The following is a 26,373-nucleotide window of genomic DNA, read 5'->3' as shown; positions in this document are numbered from 1 at the left end:
GATTACTTGTTAACTCTTATTTCATAATCTGCTGGAATTTTCCTGTAATTATTGAACAAATTGAATTTTCTCGCGCAAGGCTAGGAGGACAATTTAGATTAGGTACAAGTCCTAACGAACTCTAGAAAATACCCTTCACTTTTTGAGTGCTAGAAGATCGACAAAAAATTATTATATCCTCTGAGTTGCAATAGAAATAAAACATTTATAATTCCACAATTGGGATATTTATAGCGGATAGAAACGCCAATTTCACGCTAAAAATATTTTCTTTTTTATTACTACTTTATCTTATTAAATATCGTTGAGGGTATGCTATTTCATTAAAGTTGTCAAGTCATTGTGAAAACATTTCAATTTATTCATGTATTGTGTACTGAGAGATAAAGAGAGAGGGAGAGAGAGCGCTTGCTTGTGTTAAGAAGTGTCATGTATCAGAGATGGGCAATATTATAAGTAATGTAATACATCCACAACACACTTGTAAAAACATTTATCATTCAAAATTGCGACATGGGCGTAATTGTTCCTTTAGAGTAAATTTTTTTTCTTTGATGCAGATTTTAAAAATCTTCGATTGGAATGATCGGCAACTTCTATCAGAGCCAAAGTAGACTACAATTAAAACCAATTCAAAGCCAGGGGACTAACAAATTTAATGTCAAAATGCATTATTGTGATTGAAATCGCAGATCAAACGATAAAGAGTATTTTATATACCCTCCACCATAGTGTGGAGGGTATATTAAGTTTGTCATTCAGTTTGTAACACCTCGAAATATACATTTTAGACCCCCCAAAGTTTATACATTCTTGATCAGCATAAAATTCTACGTCGATTTAGCGATGTCCGTCCGTCTGTGGATATCACTCTAGCTTCCGAACGAAATGAAGTAGGTTGATAAAAATTTTACTCAAATGTGTATTATGTCTCGGGACTTTTACTATTGAAAATGGGTGACGTTTTGGTATAGCCCCCATATAGCGGTACCTCCCGATATTCCATACTTTGTTGATTTTAGCGACATTATTCACCGGAATTCTTTCAAATTTGGTATTTGATGTTCGTAATGGATGCTACAGCCTAAAACATGAAATTGTCTGTGCATGTCCACGTCTTCGTATAGCCCCCATATAAAGGTACACCCCGATATTCGATACTTTGTTGATTTTAGCGACATTATTCACCGGAATTCTTTCAAATTTGGTATTTGATGTTCGTAATGGATGCTACAGCCTATAACATGAGATTGTCTGTACATGTCCACGTCTTCGTAAAACCCCCATTTAACAGTACCTCCCGATATTCGGTATTTTGTTTATTTTAGGACATTATTCAACGGAATTGTTTCAAATTTTGTATTTGAAGTTCGTAATGGATACTACAGCCTATGACAGAAAATTGTCTGTGCATGTCCACGTCTTCGTATAGCTCCCATATATCGGTACCTCCCGATATTCGGTATTTTCATGATTTTAGCGACATTATTTACCTGAATTATTACAAATTTCGTATTTGCAGTTCTTAATGGGTACTACAGCCTATGACAAAAAATCTCGTTCCATGTCTTCATATAGTCTCCATATAACAGTTTTCATTTAAGTGGTAGTTTCCGGAAGTTTTTTTTTAATTTTACAAGTTCCTTCCAAATGGTGGAGGGGATTAAATGTTCGGCCCGGCCGAACTTACCTGCTTTTTTTACTTTTTTTGTTAATAAACTTCCTATATACTTCCCATCTCCGGTATAAATGAAGTAAAAGTGAAAAGTTTTTTTTTATGAGGAATTAAGACGAATTCTCAGAAGTTTTGAAATCATCAGGAGAAATGTTCTTCCGCTCCTCTCTCGCTCTCATTCTAAGTTAAACATTGATTAACAATTACGATACGTCACGAAATTCATATTTGCACAATAAAGCATGTCATTTGATGACGGCGATAGATAATTTTTCTTATTTATTGAAATAAAAATGCAATAACGTTTGAAAGCTTACACTCAAAGAAATTAAATTTTATTTCACGTTCGAGACCCGTCAATTGGATATTGAATCATTTAACTCGTGAGACACCGGCTGCAATGCCAAAATTGGACTAAGAGGATGGACCAAATTTTCAACCAAGTCGATTGAAAAATATGACTGACACCCAAGAACTTAAATAGAGAATATGACGAAAACGTTAAAAATACTTCAGTCCGACCGAATTCAGTCTCGAAGCAAGTACTTCAAATTTGGTGAAAATCGGTTCAGATATAGCTATAGCTCTCATATATATGTTTGATCCGATTTGGTGTTTAAGTCCCCAAAATTCGTAATATCCATTCGACAACAATGAAATTTGGTACCATATATCTTATGGAGCTCGGAAATATCTCTTTCAAATTTTATCGAGATCGGCTAAGATTTTAATATAGCTCATAAATATCCTTAATCCGATTTTAGGTTTATTCTACAAATAATGGCTAATATCAGGCCAATGACTTTTGACTTTTCCTTACTGTTTTTTTAATTATTTATGCTTTTCCTAAAACTCGTTTTCAAAAATTCTAATCTGTACTTTTTATTCTTTCCTTTAAAGTGTTGGCCAACCGTTTTTGAAGTGTCTTCTAATCATTTCACTTCCCTATGAGGAGAAATCAACTATCTTTTGTGTAAATACACCGCCACCTTGAATTCTATTTGTCACGTAATTCGAAATTCCCAAATCGTTGACAGTTATATTTTGTAATTTCTTATCTAAGAATCGGAATGATAGAAAATGTAATACAATGTCAAACATTGTCGTGTGAACACGTGAGAACTACGGCAATCGTGTTGGGATTTCTTTGGCAGGGAGAGAGTGGGCGTATAGATCATCATTTTATAATAAAGTTTTTAACCCGATCCATTACATAATTCAACTTTTCTATTATTATTCTATTATAAATATTCTAACGGTATTCTATTCTCATGCCAATACAGAACACAAACACCATCACACATCGTATAAACGCAGAGCGCACGATGAGTATGACCACCATGCAAAGAGACCACGGTATGATAGGTACGAGGAACACCATGAAAGTAATCGCAAATCCAAAGAGTTCATTGAGAGAAAAGATTTCAAAAAATCCTTAATGGAAAACCGGACAAAAAACTCCAATGCATTTCAAGCAAAATCATCAAATATCCCATCACCCTATGCCCATTTGCCCCCGTCACCACCAAGACTTAAGAGGCCAACACAACCGATTTCATTGAACATGACAGCAGAATCCGCCGATATAGGAAGCGATTTCGCTCCAAAGAAAGAAAATACCATCGAAAAGACTGCTGATTCCCATGAAACTAATTCGACAAAAAATCAAGTGGCAGATAGTTCCAGTTATGTTGGTAATATCGAAGAATTGGAACATCGCAAGGAAATGAAAAAAGTGACATCTACATATCATGGTCATCATCAAAATGCATACGCACAAAATAAGCACACAGGAACTCATGAAGCAAACGAGCCCAGCAAAGATATTACAGTGTCGAAGAATGAAAATACTGGGAAAATCCAAGCCCTTTCTTCAGAGACATTATTGTCTAATACAGAAAAATTAAACAGATCAAGTCAAGTTCCTATAAAGAACAAGTCCCAAACTCATTGCATTGAAAATACTACAGAAAAAGATTCCCATAAATATACTGGGAATGTTGTAAGCAAATGGAGCAAAACATTTGATAAATTGAAAACAAATGATGGCAGAGTACAAAGCAATATCACACAAAACGAAGAAAATAAAATTAAAAATAAAACGGCCGGAAATGAGAGTTGCAATAAAAATACTGGGATTTTGAAGGGACCATTTACCACTTCCACAAGTGGTAGTAACACCTTTAAAACAGCTTTTATGGCTAATTCCCCTCCCATACAAGATAAGGGTCCCAAGGAAAACCAATTTTTTAAAAATACCGATTTTTCTAAACAAGCCCCCATAAACTCGAATTCGTGTATGCAGCAATTGCACCACGAGAAAGATTCAACTAATCGAGATAACTATGAAAATAATGATTCTAAAAAAAATACTGGGAAAATTAATGAACGTAATTTAAAATATGACAACAAAGATAATCCAAATATGAATATTCAGCCTCAAGAGAATAATGAAAATACTGGGAATTTCGCTCAACCGCATACATCAAGGCAGTCCCAGTATTTAAAGAATACTGGTTATTCAAATCACATCCATAAAATATCTAATTTGTGTACTCAGCAATTGCAAGACGATGGAGAGAAAACTAATCGAAATAATAAGGACTTTAAGAAAAATACTGGGAAAATAATTGAAGCCACAATAGAAAGTAATTTGAAATATACCAACAAAGTTAATCCAAATATTGATATACAAGCTTTAGAGAATAATGGAAAGCAACACAATGAAAATACTGGGAAATTTTCGCATACCAATATATTAAATAAGGTAGCCCCACCATATGTCAATAAAGCACAATATGATGACGGAAAAAATAGCAATTCAAAGAGTGATACCTCTAACTTTAACGCACACAATAAAAATACTGGGAATTTTTGCAAGAAAGCCTCTGGTAAATCTACCTCTCAATGCAGAATTACTCAAGCCGAAAGCCAAGAAAACATGTGCAATAAAAGTCCTTTTGATAGTTCCCTAAATCCCGATCCTGGAGTGGTCAAACAAAATACTGGGAATTTTCCACCGAATGTAAACAAATTCAATGGGCCACCGCCATCGTTATTGTTTTCTACAAAACAAATAAATGAAGGAAACCCAAATTCAAATTTGAATAAAAATACTGGGATTGCGCATATGCATCGTTATGAGAAACCAGATGGCCCTATGAGCCAAACTTCATCAGAAATTAATCAAAATGACACTAATGATGCCAGAAATAGTGCAAATAATTTCAATTCGAACTTCAGTAAAAATACTGGGATTCCACCAATCAGTTATAATGACAAACCAGGTGGTAGTATGAACCAATCACCATCTAAACTTCACCAATATGCCTCTAATAAAGGGAATATGGCAAATAATTCACCAAATATTGGGAATTTTATTCCTCCCAACATGAGATTTGATAAACCCCCTCCGGTATATGGACTACCAAAAATGTCAAATGAAGAAAATCCTTTTAAAAATCAATTTGGAAATTTTCAAAATCAACAAAATACTAGTATAAATCCTAGAAACTTTCCTCCAAACTTCACTCAACCCCCTCCTACACTCGTTGGCAATATGGAATTCAGGCACTACCAGGAAAAAAATGCCACTAATTCAAATAGAAATAATTTCGAAAATAGAATAAATCAAAATAATGGGAATTATACTGGTTTTTATAAACGCCCACCGGCGTTTGGAAACAATACACAAAATACTGGGATCAATTATCGCAATTTAAAAGGCAATCAAAATAATGGGAATTTTACTGGAAATGTGGTGAGACAAAATATTGGTAATTTTTCTCAAAATTCCCATGAATATAATTTTCCCTCGCCACATGGATATAATGCACATATAACTTCCCAACCCCACAGATATGATGAAAACAATCCTCGGATTGTGGAAATAAATAAAAATACTGGGAATTTATCCAACAACAACAACATTTGTAATGCTCCGGCTCCATATAATCATAACAGGGGACATAATATGCCAGCTACACAAAGTCCAAATGAAATGAATAAACATTTCACCAATAATACTGGGAATATGAATAATAACAAAAATACTGGTAATCGTATGGAAAATAATAATAACAACAATTGGGAACAAACAACAAACCAAATACGGTCTTCCAATGAAATAGCAAACCGATTTGATAAAAATCTAAAAAATACTGGGGATTTTTATAAGGAAAATATAAGATTGGAAGATAATAAGTCCTCAAGTTATGAAGCAAATAAAAATACTGGGAACAATGATATATGTGGAAATAAACCAAATAATGGGCCACCTGAAGTTATGGGAAGTTTCGAAAAAGAAAATACAAGTCTCCCGACCATGAGTAATCAAAATCCTTTCGATGATAAGCTCCTCCAGGCGGTTCAATTTGATGTTACTGTGCCCCCTCCCCCTTTGAATGGTAATGAAAATGGGAAATATTCGAAAAACATACAATTTGGCATGCGCCGGCGAACAAATATTCGTTTGGTGGATCATAAAATGGATCGTCATTTTGGTATTAAAAAGCAATTTTCAAAATTCGGAAATAAGGAAATCACCAAATATCCTGTAAGAAGGGGATTTAATACACAACAGATTGCAAAATCAAATGATAATAGGTTTCAAATTAATCCGAGCTTTGGTGGTAATCAGCGTTTTTATGAGGATATCAATCCAGCTCCACCTGTTGAGAATGTGAATCCCGCTAATAATATCGAACAAAATAACAATAATGGTGGACAACAATTGCGGCAGAACCATCAACGGTACAGCAACCACAATCCACGGATGAAGCCATTCGACAATCGCAATGGCAGGCCACCATTCAAGTATCAGCATTTGCAAAAACCCCTTCCTGGAATAGGAAAATTCAATCAAAGAGGCTTCATAAATAGAGCACCTTCAGTGAGAGGACGCCTTGTGCAAAGGGGCAATAGAAAACCCATACCCCTATTAAAATCAAGCCTGAAACACAATTTCCAAAGGAAGTTGTCCCGAGCTGTCATTGGAGTCCAAAACAAATACGCCAAAAAACTCATAAAAAGTAAATTAAACACAACCAAAACGGAAAAAAAGAAATCCAAGAAAACAAAATTAAAACCCAAAGACACTTGCCCGGACCAGGAAACCGCTGGAGATGATCATATCGACATAAATAAACAAGTATTCGGTGATTTTAAACCCATCCAGGTGAATGGAAAGAAACCGGCCAAGGGCCATTTGAAACCTGACCCCGAAGAATATTGGAAACAATGGTGGTCCCTTTACGGTTATGTGGAACACTCAATTGCTCCAGTGGATCGTAATGATCCCACTGTGGCGTCTGTACTAGATTTCCTACTAACACCCAACGACAAGGAATTTCGCAAACGTAAACGTGTCCTCCTCACCATGGGTGTGGCAAAAATACTTAAACACATACGTATCAATGAAACGGATTATGCCTTACGGGATATTTTTAATGTTCTCAAATACAGACATCAATTGGAAGATTCAAAATTTCAACAGTATTTGAGTGCAAAGGAAATGCAACGCTTGGAAATGGTATTGAAAAATGCCAGGAAAAAGACTCGTCGGGCATTCTTCTATCAAAGCATGATATGTCGTTGGCATTTCTCGACGCAGATTGTGCAACGTGCAGAAAGCGGGGAACAGCTCAAAGTTGGTCATGCCAGAAAACTGTTGGCCAACAAGGTGTTCCTTTATTTCGTTTGCGAGTCCATACAGGAATTGAAGGTAAGCTATTGAGAGACAATATTAAAAGGTCTACGTTTGTAGTTCTAAAAATGAAATTAAAAAAATTAGCCATTTCTTAAAAGTCCTCGGGTAAATCTTCTGTACGAATGTTATTCTTCTATATGTAAATTATTTATTTATTTTTTTTTTTTTTTTTTGTATTTTCAGAAACTAATTAACGAAGACTGGCCGGGATTTGAAGAGTACTATAATTCATTACAAAGTACATAGATTAAGAAAATTCACACACAGATTGTATATTATATACTATCGTTCTTCAGTGCCATACATGTAAATATGCATGAATAAATAAAATATATAAATATATACTTTCAGAAGTATTAAAAATCCTTTTTTTTATTTTTTCCTCTACAATGTTAGTTTAGGGATCCTTCTGATCCATCCTGTTTGTAGAAATGCAACATTAATAGAAGCGTAAGGTTGATAGACTTTAAGTGAAAAAAGAGTGGATCTGAGAGATAAGTTTGTGTAACAGTTCGGCAGGAATCAAAGAGTATGGTTTGTGCACACGATAACTCTCAAAGGAAGTATCCGAATTGATCCAAACTTCATACATCGTAATATTATTGTCAAACTTACATCGAGCTCGAAAATGGGCAAATGGTTGAAATTTTGAAAAAAAAAACTATTTTATTGCACAGAAGGAGAAAGGATAATTCGATTTTGCTCCAACTTTGTAAATCCTAATATTTGCACCAGTGCTAGGTCAGGTGCGAAAATTGACAATATCGGCTCACTCCATCAAGTACTCTTATAAAATGTGATGTAAGAGTACGATCGTCTTCAAATTGCACACATCACATTTGTTTTTTTTTTTTTAACCCAAGGTCTGGAGTGAAGATGGAATTGGTCAAAAGATGGTCAAAATTTTGAATATTCATGAAGCTCATAAAACACGAAATTAACATCCGATTCTATTTAGACTTGGCACATCTTAATATTTCCATCAACACAAGATCTATTATAAAGATGGTAGAGATCGCACCATTTCTTCTGGTACCTCCCCCACAAATGGTTAACATTTTGAATATCCATAAAAATCATAAAATCCCTAATAAACATCTTGTTCTCTTCAAATTACACACATCACAATATTTTTGTAAGCCCAAGGTCTGGTGTAAAGATGGAATATATCGGTCCACTCTTTCTGGTACCTCCCCACAAAGGGTCAAAATTTTAAATATGCATGAAGCTCATAAAACATGAAATTAACATCCGATTCTATTTAGACTTGGTACATCTCAATATTTCCTTCAACACAAGATTTGTTGTAAAGATGTTAGAGATCACACCATTTCTTCTGGTACCTCCTCCACATAGGGTTCAAGATTTTGAAAAACAAAACGCTCATAAAACTGGAAATAAGCATCCAAATCCGAACATCCATCTCCTCAAATTTCCTATATACAAACAAGATCTGTTGTGAAGATGATCTATATCTGTCAACCCCTTCTGGTACTTCATCCACAAAGGGTCACAATTTCCCATACTTATATCTGTCATAACTTGCGAAACAAGCCGGTGATTCTTTACAACTTGCTATATCTAAATATTTCTTTTAAGCAGAAATCTGATATGAATATGTTAATTATCGGCACTTATGATTTCGCATTAAATTGAATATAATTGTTCGGTTTCCTTCAAATTTTGCACATACCAATATTGTATCTGTATTAGATGAAGTTTGAAAATTTAATACTTCGATCCGCTATATCTGTTACCTCACGCATATTTCCAGATTTAACAAAAATTTGCACACATTTCATATAAGGTATAGGAAGTAGTCGAAATAGTCCAAATCTGGTACGTTGTACTATTTATATCAGTCTTACGTCAGATACGAGTTGGTGAATATTGACCAACTGCTTCGGAAGCTCCCCATAAATGTGAACAGTTTGAATAATCATAACTTAAGGCTGGGAGTATAATACACCTGTCGACAAAAGCGACTGATACTTTTTTACTTGTTTTAAAGGATTTTGACAAAAAGCGGGCATCAGGGTTGCATTTTCACAATATTTACGAAAGTGTTTTACATCATACATTATGCCTAATGCGTGATACTTATTTATTCTCCCACGGAATTATTTTGCTACAGCAATTTTTATTTATGATAGCAAAAAAGGAAAAAGAGAAAACGCCATATGGAGAAGAAATCATGATAACTTTTTTATGCGCCATACATTCCGCTCTCAATATTTTAGAAATCCCCTTTCATTTGCGGCAAATTTTCTGCGTGCGAAATGGGTCTTACCAATAATTGAATATTATGTCCGTTTGGCTTCAATTACAGCCATTAAATGTTATTTAACAAACGACAACGCTTTGATTGTAACCCACATTTAAGCATTGTTGTATGAACATGTATGCAAACAATGCAATGTTATCAAATCAAACTAGACCTGGTGAACCCTATCATTTGCCGCACAAACATACAAGACGATACCGAAGATTGATATCGAGAAAAACATCACTCGAAAAGGGAAATCTATTGGTTGCAAATTATTTTCTCTTTCGCCTTGTGAAAATGGGAGATCGCCGTCATTTTAATCGGAATTTGGATCAGGATGGTCCCCTCTTTCCAAGGGTAAGTCATGCTATACCTTTGATTGGAAAATGTGTTTCCTAAATGAATTGATTTGTTTGTCTAGAGCAATTTGGAACAAAATCTCGACCAATATTTTTCATCCAATCGGCAGCAGCAGCAATCAAACGCATTTTCACACCCGCCAATGAATGGCTTTAACAATAGGCCAGGTAAATAATATAAGCCAGCTAATTAAGATTTGTGCAGGTACGTTTGTCGTGAGTGTTCGCGCAGATAGTGGTTAACACGTGAGATTAGAGGGAAAGGATATGTATGTCAGAATGTCCCCTAATCATTTTTGTTTTTCTTATTAATTTGTGTATATATATGTGTGCATACACAAATGGAAAGCATTTATCCATTCCAGCATTTGTCCTCTCCATTTGATTGGGTAATTTGTCAATGATTGCCATTATTAAATCATATTGGAGTATGGCTGAACATTCGATTGACATCCAATTTAAAATTCCTTTTATATCCAATCTTTTGATAGGTCGACTGCCTCTACGCGCTCTCTAGATTTCCGGATAAATCTTAGAAAAATTGAAATCGTATCGATATATAAAAGTGAAAATTCAAATGTGTTATCCTAATTGTTCCTGTAATTTATTCAATATTTTAAAACATATAACTTATATTTCAAATAATCTTAAAAAATCATAATGAAGACATTTTAATAATTAGGTAATCGTTATGATGATACAATGATCCCTACTGCAAGACCATCACGAACCACGAAAAGGGATGATGTGAATGTGCCTAGCTTTTTTGATCAGAGTTCCTCACAATCAACACGTAGGCGTGATATGGACTCCCGAGAATTCGGTGATGGCAATTATTACCGAAATCAAAAAGATTATGACGATGATTTGCACAGACGTCAAGATGAGCGCCAGCATTTCGGAAGAAGCGAAGAGCTTAATCGAAGTTCCGGTAATGAGCAGCAGAATTTCCGAAGTAGGGAAGAGTTTCATCCAAGTACCCGTAACAAGCACCCGAATTTTGAAAGAAGGCAAGAAATTAATCGAAATTCCCACAACAAGTCGCAGGATTTTAAAAGAAATGAACCATTTAAAATGAATTTCGGTGATGAGTCGCCTAGTTTCGGAAGAAGAGAAGAAAATAATGGAAATTCCCGAAGTAATCGGGAAGAATTTAATCCAAATTTCCGTAATGAGCAGCAACATTTCGGAAGAAGGAAAGAATTTAGTTCAAATTTCCGTAATGACAAACAGAGTTTCGGAAAAATGAACGAATTTAACCTAAACTCCCGTGATGAGTCACAGGTTTTCAGAAGCCGGGAAGAATTCAATCCGCATTCCCGTAACGAGTCGCAGGATTTTAGAAGAAGGGAAGATTTTAATGTAAACTCTCGTGGTAACCGTGATTTCAATGGCCGCGACAACTTCAATGCTAGAAGAAGCCAAGACAATGCCACAGATTTTACTCGAAGAGCAGGGAACAATCGCCATGATTCTTCAAGGGATTTTGGTGAAATGAACAATGAAATGCAATTTTCGAATAGAGATAATGCGATAGATGGAGATGGCTATCAACGAAATGATAGATATAACGATGAATTCCCTCGTATGCCAATGGATAATCAGAGGATGGATACTGTTACTCGTTACGATGTATTTAATGAGCGTAATAGAGAACGTTCTCGCTCTCGAAATGACCGGGAAATGGACAACACAAATCTCTTTGCCCGAAGGGAATCAAAAATGTCAAATACTCAGGATGGCCCTAGAAATTATAATGAATTTCAAAGAGGTGATTTTGGTAATAGCACAAATTTCCGAAACGATCAAGAGTTGGGCAATTACGACTATAGAAATCGCCAAAATGAAGCACCATTTTCTAACAACTACAATAGAGAGTTTGGTAACAATTCTAGTTTAGAAAATATTCCTGCATTCGCTGATACACGAAACAAATTGAATCCATCATTTAATGATAATTTTGCACAATTTCCTAGGGATGATTTCCAAGACATCAGAGGTGATTATTTCAATCAACAACCACCACCAACATTTGATGAGACTCCTGGTGGTTTTGGCAACAATCAGCAGCATGGCTTCAATACTTTTCCCCAATTTGGTGGTAATGACGGAGGATTTAATAATGATAGGAATTTTGGAAATACTCGTGGATTTCCTTCAGGAAATAATTCTGCAAATTTTCCAACAAATTTCAACAACAATGGAAACGGTATGGGTCCAAGGAACTGGTCACATGCTCATGATAATCGAAATCATTCCAATCAAGAAAGAAATTCCAGACCTCTTAACAAAAAACGAAACCGTTCCAGGAATAAATCGAAAGGTGGTCGGGAATTTTCTCCCGGAAATAAAAACCCAAAACGGACAGATAATCGCTCTAACAATACAACACCCCCACAAGCAATTCCAACAGATCAGGCAAATGACAAAAGGAATCGAAAGGGTAAAAAGAAAAAGGATGCCAATTTCATAAGACGTCGCCGTCAAGCCAACATTCTCAAGGACGAGGCCAAACGTCTCGCCGAGGCGGGTATTCTAAAGAAACCCCCCAAACATCTTTCCAAATGTGAACCAGAAAAATATTGGACCGATTGGTGGCCCAAGTACGCCTACATTGAAAAGGCTGCTCAAAAAGTCGATCCGAACGATGAAGCTGTTAAGGAGTTCATTGAATTCACCTACGAACCGACGAGTGTTAAATTTGAAAACCGTAAAAAACTTTTATTACGTATCGGTTGTGCGAAAATACAGAAAAACCTGAACATTAATGAGATCAACTACCACTTGCGGGATGTTTATAAATTATTCGTGTATCGCAAACATTTACAAGATCCCAACTTTCAAAAACATCTCAACGATGAGGAAAAACGTCCCGTCAAAATGGCATTGGACAATCTCAGAAACAAAGCCAAATGGGCACTTTTGTTGCAGAGTTTAATACACAAATGGCATGCCACCAGTGAACAACAACACGAAGCAACTCGCAATCGAAATGCCATTAAATTACAGAACGATAAACTATTTCATTATTTGGTATTGGAGGCCATTGATGATTTGAAGGTAGGTTTTAAACAACGTTTGCAATGGCATTTTTACAGAGCTGAACAGAGAGTATGTGTATCATGGCTGGAGATAATTTTAAATTTCAAAGATTTTAAAATACTTTAGAAGATATTGCCTATAGGAGACCTTGCGAGGTCTTCTATTGTCTGTAGAAGGCCTTAAGAGGTCTTCTTTTGTCTATAGGAGACCATGAGAGGTCTTCTATTGTCTATAGTAGTCCTTGCGAGGTCTTCTATGGTCTATAGGAGACATTGAGAGGTCTTCTAGGGCCTATAGGAGACATTGAGAAGTCTTCTAGGATATATAGAAGACCTTGAAAGGTCTAATATTGTCTATAGGAAACCTTGAGAGGTCTGCTATTGTCTTTAGGAGACCTTGAGAGGTCTTATATTGTCTATGGTAGACCATGAGAAGGCTTCTATTGTCTATAGGAGACCATGAGAAGCTTTCTATTGTCTATAGGAGACCTTGAAAGGTCTTCTGTTGTCTATAGGAGACCTTGAAAGGTCTTTTGTTGTTTATAGGAGATCTTGAGAAGTCTTCCTCTCTGTATAGGAGACCTTGAAATGTACACAGTGTTGCGATCAAAGCTTCAAAAGTAAGATATTTTAATTTGTCAACTAATTCTCGACTGCCAGACGCTAACTGTTTGGCTTCTCTGTAAATGCATTTTATTATATCAAAAATGTATATAAATTACAATTAATTCCATTTTTAGACTTTGTGTGCCAATGAATGGCCTGGTTTTGAAGATTTCCATCAAACATTGATGACATCACTTGAAGGCAAAACATATCCTAGCAACCCAGTATTATCTGAAAATAAGGAAGACCATGAGGATGCAGAAGAAGGCACAGATGATGATGATAATGATGAGGCCGAAGGAGAGGAAGATATTGCTGATGATGACAATGCAGAAGAAGAGGAGGAAGACGATAATGCAGAGAATGCTGAAACTACAGATAAACAAGAAGAATAAATGCATCTACCTTTAGAATAAGAACCTAACACTACTCGTGTTGTATTTTTTAAATACAAGCAAACACCCACGATTGAATTACATAAATATATATTTATTTTAAAGTATGAAATAAAAAAATGTTCATATGAATATTTATCCGAACAATTGTAGGCTTTTTGGTACATCCTAATCTTTAGATAGATTGAAAAAAAAAAAATAATTGAATTTGGGACCAATCACAAAGCAGATGGTCCTAGCGGGAAAATATTAAACAAAGAAAATGATACACAAATGCACACTGAAGATTTGATATCAAATCTTATTTTGATATGGAGGGTATATTAAGTTTGTCATTCCGTTTGTAACACCTCGAAATATACATTTTAGACCCCACAAAGTATAAAATTCTGGATCAGCATAAAATTCTATATCGATTTAGCAATGTCCGTCCGTCCATCCTTCTGTGGAAATCACTCTAGTTTCCGAACGAAATGAAGTAGGTTGATAAAATTTTACTCAAATGTATATTATGTCTGCAGAGCTTTTGGTATTGAAAATGGACCATGTAGGTTCACGTATTGGTGTAGCCCCCACCTAACGGTACCTCCCGATATTCGGTATTTTGATGATTTTAACGACATTATTCACCGGAATTGTTTCAAATTTGGTATTTGAAGTTCGTAGCGGATACTACAGCCTATGACAGAAAAATTTCTGTGCAGGTCCACGTCTTCGTATGGCCACCATATAACGGTACCTCCCTATATTCGGTATTTTGATAATTTTAGCGACATTATTCACCGGATTTGTTTCAAATTTGGTATTTGTAGTTCATCATGGATGCTACAGCCTATGACAGAAAACTGTCTGTGCATGTCCACGTTTTAATGTAGCCCCCATATAATGGTATCTCCCTATATTCACCAAATTTTTTTTTTCAAGTTTCGCATTTGAATATGGTAATGGCTTATGACAAAAGTTGCCTATCGACATCGTCGTATAGTTCCTAAAATAACGACTACATTCGGTATTTTTTAGATATTAAGATAATTTTTAACGGATTTTATTTTTTTGAAAATTGTCAAATTCGCTCCAACTTGTGAGGGGTATTCAAAGTTCGGCCCGGCCGAACTTACAGCTTTTTTACTTGTTTTTATTCGTATATACTTTTTAATTTATTATAATTTTTTTTTCTACAGGTCCATTTCGCAACAATGTTCAAATGCCCGGAGGAGGAGGTTCCGACAATCCAAACTCTTCATTTGGAATAAACAACAACAGGGACAATAATACAGATTACAAACAGCAAACCTTTGTAAGCGGTAAAGGAGAACATTGGAATTATTTTGGCAGTGAAAACAACAACAGCAATGACAATTATCCACGAAAAAACAACAATAATGTCTTCGAAAGGCTTGATACAGCTAAAAGCATGAATAGTAACATGATTGAACGTAATAATTTTGATGATGATTTTAGAAGAGATGAGGAGGGTTATGGAAATAACAGCAACTGGCGAAACTTTAATTCCAATGTCAACAATAATTTGGGGAGGAACAATGATAATGTACCTCAAAATTGGAATAGTAACAATGACCTACGGAATAATTCAAAAGTTGGTCGAGGTGGTGATGATGGCTGGAGAAAAAATAACCCAAACTTTGGGCTGGACAACTCTAAATGTGAGATTAATAATGTTCCATTCAAAAGGGATTTTAATGATGGGGGCAGTGATATCAATAATACCAACAATAGACAAAACTTTGGCCCTGGAAATGTGGATGAACTACGAAATAATTCAAAAAGTGGTCGAGGAGGTGATGGCTGGAGTAATAATAACAGAAACATTGGATTGGACAATACAAAATGGTGTAAAAATTTTCCATTTGAAAAGGAGTTTAAAAACGGAGGCAGAGGTAATGTGGATGACCTACGAAATAATTCAAAAGGAGGTAATGGCTGGAGCAATAATAACAGAAACGTTGGACCGAACAGCTCAAAATGGGGGAATAATAATCGGCCTTTTGAAAAGGAACTTAATAGCGGTGGCAGAGATATTTATAGTTCCAACAATGAACCAAACTTTGACCCTGCTGCTAGGGATGCGGAAAATTTCAATCGATGGAAAAACAACACAAATTTCGGGCCAAACAATCCTAAAGATTTCAAAAAGGATAACAATAACTTTGAAGGAGGAAATAATAATTGGAATACTTTTGGCCCGCGTAATTCAATTGATTTCCAAACATTCAAAAACTTTGGAAATGTGGCCAATACCAATTCATGGGATTGTGAAAGAGGCATCAATCGACCCTTCCCCAATGATTTTGAATCACGGCCGCCTAGAAATGCCAACAACACATTTCCATCCAATAACTTTGCTGTGGATATTACCAGAAATCTGGAAAACCAAAACAATAGGCCACATAAAAGTTTCAGCATAAATAATATGAACTTTGATGATCGAAGGTTTAATGGGCCCGACGACTTTTTTACACCGGACAACAATACCAGTTGGAATAAAACCCCGGATAACTATAATAGACGTTCTAACGAGGAGACCTTTGCAACCAACATTCCAGTGCGTAGCAATAATAATTTTGAGATAAATTCTCGTAATGACGATTTTCGAGTTGATCCGAGGCAACTAGAAGACCAACGTTTTGGAAGAAATGAACTAATGTTTTCCCCAAGAAAACAAATGCTGGATGAAGTGAGGAAAAGGCATTTGGATAATCGTTATGGGAATCCCAATGCAATGAGCCACAATAAGTCACATAATATGCAAAGAAACTACCCAGTAGCAAGTGGTAGGCAAAATAACGCAAATGACCTTGATGAAGAAGAGCTATTGAGGAAACGTAGAAGGAGAAACAGTAATGACGATGGTTTCCAGAGCAACAATCAAAAAGCAAAATTCCCAGCAAAAAGAGATACCAGTTACAATAGACATTCACACGAGGCTCCAAATTCATTTGAATTTGAACACCATGACACCCTGTCGGATCATCACGACTACGATGACAATGATGATGCTTACAATTATGGCGATGATATCAATGACTGTGGCAGCGAAGCGACCGTTTACACCGGTCAATTGATACTAAAACCATATCCAGCTGGGCCAACAAAACGCAATCCGAAAGCATATTGGAGAAACTGGTGGCCAAAATATGTTTACATTGAGAATAGTATCGAGCAAGTCGATAAAAATGATGAATATGTCAAACATAAACTCAAATTCCAACCCCTAACTGATGATGACATACACAAAGAAGCTGGGGATTTTATAAATGCAGCAATGAAATACTTCAGTACAGCAACAAGAAGGTTGACTGAGCAAAATTTCCGTAATCGAGACTTACGCACCATACTTAAAATGCGCGGTACGGTGTATAATATACTCTTCAATGTGGCGTTAACGAAGAAGGAGCAGGCTCGTTGCCATTTCCTGTTACTTTTGATGAATCACAAAGTGAAATTGGCATTCATTTATCAAGACATCATCGAATTCTGGCATCGATGCAAAGAAACGGTTAGACGTTTTGAGAATGCGGAAATTTCATTGTCGGACGAAGTGACACAGGCCTATGTCGTATTGAATGATCGTTTATATATTCATTTTCTATACGAATCAATAATACAATTGAAGGTAGGTAAAAACTATGTATAGTATTTTATATAGCATATGTCTCACATTCTTCAGTTGCAAAGAAATGTGTACTCCTAGGACAGCATTTATGATATCGGTTACTGGATACAGGGTGAGGTAAAAAAGCTGCAACAAAGTCAAACACCATAATTGTTACCTTCTTTTTAATTTTATTGAACGAAAGCAAAACATCTCGGAAATAGTATCAAATTTTAGAATAAGTTTAGATTTGTTCGAATTGGTCACTATAGTACGAATTATGGCCTTCAAACGGGCAATGAAACTGTCACACGCTGAGCGAATGTTGCTCTACGTTATTTTGGCCCATTCCCGGCGAAGCTCTTGCTTGAGGTGATCGACACTTTGGATTTTTTTAGTGCTAACCTTGCTTTCCAAAATACTCCAGACACAATAGTCCAACGGATTGGTATGCGGAGATTTTGGTGGCCATTGTGGGCGGGAAATGAAGCGAGGAACCTCATTTTGTAACCATTCTTGGGGGGCGGGTCCTCAGTGCGATGGTGCTGACTCCTGTTGGAATGTACAAGGTTTGCGTGCCCAAGTCTTTAATACACCCTCCAGAATATTTTCTCCATAATATTCGGCATTTTTTCTGATTCCACGGTCCATAAATACGAGCGGAGAGCGCCTATCGGCTGTTATGGCGGCCCACACCATCACCATGGCCGGCGTTTGAGTACTGCTTGCCAACCAGAAATTAAGGTTGCAATTTTGCGCTGGAAATGAAGCGAGGAACCTCATTTTGTAACCATCTGTTGGAATGTCCACGGTCTGCGGCCAAAATGAGTTCTTGAGTTCTGGTGGCCAACCGAAGGTGTACATTTTCAGCTGACATCTTTAGCAAGTAAACACAATCATTTTGTTTGTTAACAAACTGCTGGACAACGAATGTTTTCTCATAGGAGAAAACCAAATTCGGCAGTTCACCACTTTCGGCCAAGCGAACTAACTCTTTAGCTCTTTTGATTCTATTTTCTTTCTGTTGCGGTGTAAGTTCTTGCACTTTTTTCAATTTAAATGTTTTTACCCTGAGCTTATTGTTCAATACTCGCCGAATGGAATTTTGCGATATGTTCAACTCACGAGCCATTTTTCGGCCAATGCGACGCAGCTTCGATCAAGTCTCTTCTTTACTTTTCGAACCATATCTGCTGATGTTGCTGTTTTCTTCCGTCCACTTCCTTGACATGTATCGGGCTACGCTACCAGTAACACGGTAACGAGCGATGGTACGAAACACAAAAGATTTATTCACATTTAAATGCTAGAGTGCTCTAACGATAGCCACTTGTGGTTTTCCAGAAATCACAATATCACGCTTAGATTCCATCACGAATAACTTTTTCTCTTGAAAATGCTCATAAAATGAAAACAATAAAATGAGCTGTCACTGGAATAATTTTAGCAGCTGTCGGACTAGTGGCTTAGGAATGACAGCAGTCTGATGTTGGTTGTGGTATTTTCATCTCACTCTGTATAGTAATAAATAAATAAATAGAAAATTCTTAAAAATTGTATATTTTTATAACATTTAAATAATTAATATATATCGTTTTGTTCTTTTCAGGTCATATGCGTTAGTGAATACCCAAGTTTTCTCAAGTTTTATAAAGGCTTACAAATGAAACTAGCGAAAACAAAAACTACTACCACGTGAATTTAAGGAGTTTCCTGCGAATACGCTAGCTGATACAAATAATAATGTTATGGAATGAAATTCAATGTGTTTTAATTATATTAAAATATGACAAAAATTAAACAAAGAAGATAAATGGAATCGCTTTTTATGACATTCCTTGAAATCTAATACAACGTGGTTGTAAAATGTTTCCCTATCTTCAATGTTAATGTAATCCTCTGTTCATTTTTACCATTTTTTTTATTTTTTATTTAAAACGTCTTCGAGGACTGAAAGGTTTAAAATCTCTATTTTTATATGTTGATGCTTATCTTGTTAGCTAAATAAAATTCGTTTTCCTAAGGTATGGACATGGCAGAACTAAGAAGGTAAGGTAAAAAACAGAAAACGCAGAGCTGGGAATGCTTATTTGAAATGAGGTTACCTTTGGTTAGCATGGGTATGCAACATGCAATAGTTGGCGAAATAATATATTATTTATTTTTATAAATACATTGTAAAATTAAGAAGGTAAAGACATTTCAAATAAGCATACCCATCTCTGCATTTCTTGTTATTTGCTTTGTCAAATTTCACAGCATAAAACTTGGTTTCCATCATGGTACAATAAAAAGGTAAGGTAGAGCTACCAGTGATTACAATTTTTTTCTGAACGTGCCCGACTTCTACCAGTTTTGTGTATGTGTTAATTGATTTGAAAAATAAAAACAGAATATTTTCAAAATCAATGATTGGGAGACGCGCAGTAAATCTATAAGCCAGTTTTGCCATGGAATTGAAAGATATAGATAGATTTTTTTAAAGAAAATCCAGGAATTTTCCGCTGTTTAACTGATTTTAAAAATGATGAAAAATATTGGATAAATGAAAACAACTTGTTGCATGTAGTTTGACTGGAATCGGGCATAGTCTCGTGGCTGTATTTCTGTAGTTTTACGAAGCTGTTCTACCTCCTTATTATATCATGGTTTCCATCTCTGATTTGTGTATTAAGAATGGATTAATAAATATATATTTTGACAATGAGATGTTGTCAAACCAATAATTTTGAAAAAAAATGTAGACATATGTTTGCATGACTTCACCTTCTGTAGTGGCGCATATAGATTTTCAGTTGAAAAATATTAATGTTTTCTTTGGCACCCTCACAACTAGGGATTGGACAGCTCTGGTGAAGCATTGCAGTGTAACGCAATGTTAATTAACATTTAGTTACATATCACTACACATAATTACTAGATCGTACTTTTCGATCCACATGATCGCCTCTTCAACCGTTTGATCTCGTTGTTGTGAGATTCTAGTCTATAGTTTTTTTTTGTTTTGTTTGTTTGCTTTGTTACGTTTCTATTGGTTCATTACATTGATGTAATGCCATTTTTCCCTTAATGCATTCCATTAAATCTATAATGCTGTTCGCGATCGCATGTTGATCTTACTTAGCTGAACCGACTTCGAGATGTGTTATAGCTCAGTGGAAGAGCTTCTGCCTATGGACCGGGAGAACCAGGTTCAAATCCCAGCCCCGACATTATTATTATTTTTTTTTTTGTCTTTTTAATTTTTTTTATTTTCTAAATGGTAATTAAATTCATTTTGAAACATAAAATTTAATTTCAACAAATTATAGCAGATTGAAGTTCACCTTCACTTCTGAATGCTATAATTTGCCATAAGGGGAAATGCTATAATTTTTTTTTTTGATGATAGTGGTGAAACTTTCTTTAACCTTTTTTTTGGTATGTTCTTATTTCATACATTTGTACATGCACAACACCTCAACTGAGTGCTTTTACCATGTCTTTGTGCTAGAAAAGTCGCCATAATTGTTTTTGGAAATTTAAGATAGTATTGGTTATTCAGCCGTTTTTGATTGGTTTTAGCCGAGGATACAAAAGGGGGTAACTGAGGAGACATTTTGATCATTTTATCTTAACCTCGAAGCTGTTCACCTGCAAAGTTATTTGAAAGTTTGAAAAGAAAAGTTTATTTTTTTTGCATTTTTGCAAGTCATAACCAAAAATTTTTAATCAAAAAAAAAAAACTTTGAAGTTTTCCTAATTGTTTGTAAAACAGCCAGCCAGTTTTCAAGCGTGGTTGTAATTGTTGGTGAAATAATTTTCTTTTGCCTGTTTCCACGATTGTTGGAATAAATTCTTGCCGGAGCAAGGAACTCTAAAAAAACTTGCAATACTGAAACTTAACTGGTGGCCCAGATACATCTTTTTATTGGATTCTTTGGAGTTCCTGTTTTTTTTACTTGGCAGCAGTACCATATATGCTCCATGTCGTTGTTTTCACTTGGTAAGATCTTCTATAGGAGATGTCTCTCTTTTGCCATAGTTTTAATTTTGTCATTCCTCTTTGGTTTAAGGATTCCCCCTTATTTCCCTGCCTTGATACACCGATGCCGTCCACAAGCTGTTATGTCTGCCAAACTTCTTCAACAACTTTCAGTGTTTAGTGGTTTCGTAGGCTTTAAAGCGAACGGTAGTTTTTTTGGAAATCTTATAATTATTAATATTTGAGTGCGGGTATACCAAGTGAAGAAAAAAAAACCAAAAATTTAAATATTACGCCATATTGGTAGTTTATCCCGTCAAAATTATTATTAATACCCATATATTTTTTATTGGTTGCATTAGTTTTCTAAAAAAAAAAGAAAGAAAAAAATGTAAAAAAATCAGAAACATTCGGCATTGAAACGAAAGTGAGTGTTTGTGTGGTTAACCAAATTGAAGGCCAGAGAACAAAATAAGAAAAGTACAGATCAAAGTGAAGATCATTCTCTGTTAAAAGTTCATATGATAAGTGTTTTGTTTGAGAAGAGAGAACAGATCCAACGACTGTTAAATTGGTTAATTTGCGGGAGTTTGCTGTTGTAAATATCAACCAACCCATTCTGGAAGGCCTTTCAACGTGGGAGCTCCGACATATTCAAAGTAAGTTAACTCTCTTTAACTTCCATCAAACCACCATCAACCAACCAATCGATCTATTGTACAGAGAGTAAGCGGGTGAACCGTTATTGCTCTCACGTTCCACAAAATATTTGCATTGATATTTTTAAATTTGCAAATATTTTGCTGATATTATAAAATGATCATAAAACTTTTTACATGGCTTTAAAATTACTTGTTTTGCAATTAAAATATTTCTAAAGGATACGGATGTTGATGATTGTTTGAATTTTACTCGCTATGCAAAAAAATGTACAAGTGTTGGATGTGTTAATGTTAAGTATTGGGTTAACAGGCAGCTCGCTGTTGCGAACAATTGGCGCTGTTAACTATGTTGTTGAGAGAGCATAGTTTGAAAAGCACTGCTTTAATGTATTCTTTGCTAATGATTTTCTTTCTTATTTTAAATTAATTTTATTTTGTTTTGCTTTCAATAACAAATCCAACATTGTATATTTATTGAAACCCATTTGCTTTACATATGAATTTATTTTTGGGGAATGATCTTTAAATAATTTAACTTGAAATGAAAATATAAAAAAATCTCCGATTGCAATAATTTGTGCTTGTGTTGATGATGGCTGTAAAAGGTCAATGTACTTAACAGCTGTTCACATGAAGGAAACAGAAACACACAAACATATACAGAACTGAATAAAGATTCTTTTTTTTCAATTTAACATCTAACGTTCAAGCCCGAATTTTGTTTCTGAATTTTGAAATTCTACTTTTTTTTGAAAAATTTAAAAATTTTAACTTATGTTTTTCAATAATATAATTTTATAGATATACATTTAGTATAATTTGATACGTAATTATTTAGCTATTTTTAGTTTTTTTTCTGATTTTTTTGTGGAAATTATTAGTAATTGGTCAAGTATTTGATATCGGTGATAAATATGATAGTTTCAAAAATATTGAATTTTAAAATCTTTATAAATTTAGGATTTTCAATATTTATCTGAATTGTTTCTTTTTGAGTAGTTATAATGAATTTTATTTTCAATAAATTTTTGGTATTGTTAACCATGTGCTAAACGAATGTTCTATGTTTAATTTGAAACAGGGGTCAGAAAAGTAACATAGGGTAAACAAATATGGGTTTGCCATATGTGTTAAACAATTTATTTTTGTTTTTTTGGATTTTCATGGCAAACAGGATGGGAGGGCTAACCATGCATCTACAGCTAAGCATGGCATTATCAAATTATGAAGGAAATAGACTCCTCTTTTCGATATTTTGCTTTGGACTATAGATATCCTTCTTCATATATCTCTTTCCTTCTTGTACTTCTTTCTATCATTTATGCACGCATTATAATTAAATAGACTGGTAGTTGGCATAATTTCTTGATGAATTTAGGCAAGATCCCACCCCAACGACGAGCAATAAGGCTGGTGAACTATGCGTGCCAGGCCATATGATTCATCTGAAAATATCTACAGGAAAATTGTAATCGATTTAACCCATGCATGCTACAGTTATTTTGGCGCCCAACGTGGGGCCCGAGTGATGAGTATATTTTAGATTTTTAGACACAAAACGACTTGATATAGTTTATATCATAGTTTTATCACTCAGGTCCTTTCTTCTTTTAATCCTTTCATTTCCCTTCTTCATTTTTCATATGTCTTGTTAACAAAATTTCTTTGGAATTTATAAATTTGATATGCAGTTGTGCTTAAGTTTATAACCAGAAGTTCTGTTGACTTGTTCTATTTATATTCTTTGTAAAAGGTTCTTTCTGGTATTAGGTTTGAATGAATGCAGATTTTGGACGGTGGTCTAATTCTGGCTTCAATTCTAAGACCTTATAAGAAGCTTCTACCTCTATCAATTTTTGCGATTTGGAATTTAAAACACGTTATCGATTATGTTTTTTAACCATCGAAAATGAAAGTCTATAGTCCTTTCTATTTCTATATCTTTCTTGCTTCTTTCTCTTTTCTGCTATTTCCTCAAATTTTGATTATTTATTTTTTTATTCATTGCCCTATGTAATTTCTGATCTCCTGAACAAATTAAACTTGTAAAAAATTAACTATTTTCCTATTTAATATTTTTCATTTTGATTTTGAAACTTTTTTTATTTCTTCATTTGTTCCAATTCACTTGTTGTCCTTTTGATTTTGAGATTTTGTTGTTAATAATGCCTCTTGAAAGGAGTTCTGATGATATGGCTTCCGGTGGTCCTGTTGTGGTGGATAATTGTCTAATATGTAAAATATGCAGTTCTGCGATTCAGAGTCCCTCAGTTTTGTCTGAAACCATATGCAGACATTCGTTTCATAAGATATGCATTAACAGTTACATAAAAACTCATTCGGATTGCCCGGTTTGTGGTGTTAAAATTATTAAGGATATTAAATCGTCCAATTCTTCAGCTTCTCAGAAATCAACTTCCACAATTACAACAAGATCATCATCTAAAGCCAGGAATTTTGATGCAAGCAGGACAGAAGAAATTCCTCAACAGGATATAGCTTCTACCTCGAATCCTTCAGCGGGAACATCAACCTCTCAGGCAAATTTAAATTTAGATGCCGTCAGAGAAATGGTAGCTTCACTCATGAGTAGTCAACAGGCAACAATAATTGAAAGTATTTCAAGTCAGATTTCTTCTTTAGTAGAAAAAAGTGTTGAAGCGAGTCTGGCTCGTTTAAATATCAACTCTGTCCCTCAAATTTATAATGCTTCTTCTCCTGTGGAGATTAGGAATAATCAAGGCATACAAAATGTTTGTGAGGTTGAACAGAGAACCTTGGAGCAACTTTTGGGATTGCCTTCCAACAATGTTAACAATGTTATCAATGGTGGATTTGGCCAAGCTAATAACGAGGTAAATTTGAATAGGTCTCGTTTAAGCTTTCCTACCTCTAGTCGTGATTTGTCCTCAAGACCTGATAAAGTTAGCCAGATTATCACTAACTGGAAAATCAAGTTTAATGGCAGTTCTACTAGTTTACCCGTCGATAACTTTATTTATCGTGTTGAAGCCCTTACAAAGCAGACGCTCAACGGCGATTTTGATATTTTATGTCGTAGTGCCAGTTCGTTGTTTGAAGGAAAGGCAAGTGACTGGTATTGGAGGTTTCATCGCACGGTACCAGTTGTCATTTGGAGAGATCTTTGTAAAGCTTTACGCCAGCAATACCGAGATTCTAGAACAGATATCGACTTTAGAGAATTGATTAGAGATAGAAAGCAAAAGCCAAACGAACCATTTGACACCTTTTATGATTCGGTTATTGATTTAGTCGATAGGTTAGATAAACCGTTAGATGATAAAACCCTGGTAGAAATCTTGCGCCGTAATTTGCAACCAGATATACAGCACGAGATTTTGAATATGTCCATAAATTCTGTTGGTCAGCTTCGGGAAATTTGTCGTAGACGGGAATTTTTCATGCAAGATATCAGTCGAAAACAAGGTTTTGGTGGCAATCGACAAAATAAGTTTGCAAGCAGAGTTACTGAATTAGATTACAATGATGGTACAGATCCAGAGTTGCTGGAATTCGAAGAATTATCTGAAGTTTCATTGGTATGTTGGAACTGTAGAAAATCTGGCCACACATACCAGGAGTGCTTAGCTGATCGAACAATATTTTGTTATGGTTGTGGTACGCCACAAGTATATAAGCCCAACTGTAGAAAATGCAACAATTCAAAAAACTTGCGTATTCCTGCACTGAAAAGTGCACACAAACCGACAACATGTCAGCAGTCCTCGCAGACGATGTGAAAAATATTCTTTATTCCACTTTTTGTCCAGATACCATTAAAAATCAATCATTTCAGGAAGTGATACACAAAGAACCTTTGAGTGTGTCAAACCAAGACCCAAATCATGTTACAATTTTATCTCGGAGTTCTTCTTCTTCTCAGATAGGTCCTAGACCGATTATTCCTTTTCATGTCAGGTTAAGTAATTATAATAAAATCAGAGAACGTATCTTCAGTGAAGAACCTAAAATTACTCGGTCTAATGCGAGAATGCGAAATTTTTGGAAAAATGTTAAATTATTCAGGAAGAATTTTAATATCTCTATATTAGAGCGGCCAGGAG

General features: G+C 35.1%; 2 protein-coding genes across 3 annotated transcripts in view; both read left to right on the top strand.

Moving 5' to 3' along the window:
• Positions 1 to 7,745, top strand: part of LOC101889512 (homeobox protein 2) — a 34,109-nt gene extending 26,364 nt beyond the window's left edge. The window contains exons 3-4 of the mRNA XM_011297090.3: positions 2,959 to 7,397; positions 7,566 to 7,745. Coding sequence (XP_011295392.1) covers positions 2,959 to 7,397; positions 7,566 to 7,628 — 4,502 coding nt within the window. The 3' untranslated portion in view covers positions 7,629 to 7,745. The remainder of the gene's footprint in view (positions 1 to 2,958; positions 7,398 to 7,565) is intronic.
• A 2,032-nt stretch (positions 7,746 to 9,777) lies between these two features.
• LOC101889670 (putative uncharacterized protein DDB_G0286901) lies at positions 9,778 to 19,557 on the top strand. Of its 2 annotated transcripts, XM_059124522.1 has the most exons (5): positions 9,778 to 10,005; positions 10,070 to 10,175; positions 15,231 to 17,683; positions 19,272 to 19,370; positions 19,412 to 19,557. In XM_059124522.1, exons 1-4 carry the CDS (start codon positions 9,781 to 9,783, stop codon positions 19,359 to 19,361), a joined length of 2,874 nt encoding a protein of 957 aa, XP_058980505.1. In that variant the 5' UTR covers positions 9,778 to 9,780; the 3' UTR covers positions 19,362 to 19,370; positions 19,412 to 19,557. The 2 variants fall into 2 exon arrangements, with proteins under 2 accessions (XP_058980505.1, XP_011295446.2); XM_011297144.3 differs by lacking the exons at positions 15,231 to 17,683; positions 19,272 to 19,370; positions 19,412 to 19,557 and adding exons at positions 10,690 to 13,067; positions 13,789 to 14,196 and having other exon boundaries at positions 9,783 to 10,005.
• Positions 19,558 to 26,373: the final 6,816 nt, after the last annotated feature.

Source organism: Musca domestica, unplaced genomic scaffold (assembly GCF_030504385.1).
Source record: "Musca domestica strain aabys unplaced genomic scaffold, Musca_domestica.polishedcontigs.V.1.1 3, whole genome shotgun sequence".
Lineage (NCBI taxonomy): Eukaryota > Metazoa > Arthropoda > Insecta > Diptera > Muscidae > Musca > Musca domestica.
This window is presented reverse-complemented; position numbering and strand designations above follow the sequence as displayed.

Coding starts and splice junctions, on each gene's coding strand:
- LOC101889670 (XM_011297144.3), top strand. CDS start 9,799: ATGTTATCAAATCAAACTAGACCTGGTGAACCCTATCATTTGCCGCAC. Junction 10,006..10,069: donor ATGGTCCCCTCTTTCCAAGG/GTAAGTCATGCT, acceptor TTGTTTGTCTAG/AGCAATTTGGAACAAAATCT. Junction 10,176..10,689: donor TGGCTTTAACAATAGGCCAG/GTAAATAATATA, acceptor TTTAATAATTAG/GTAATCGTTATGATGATACA.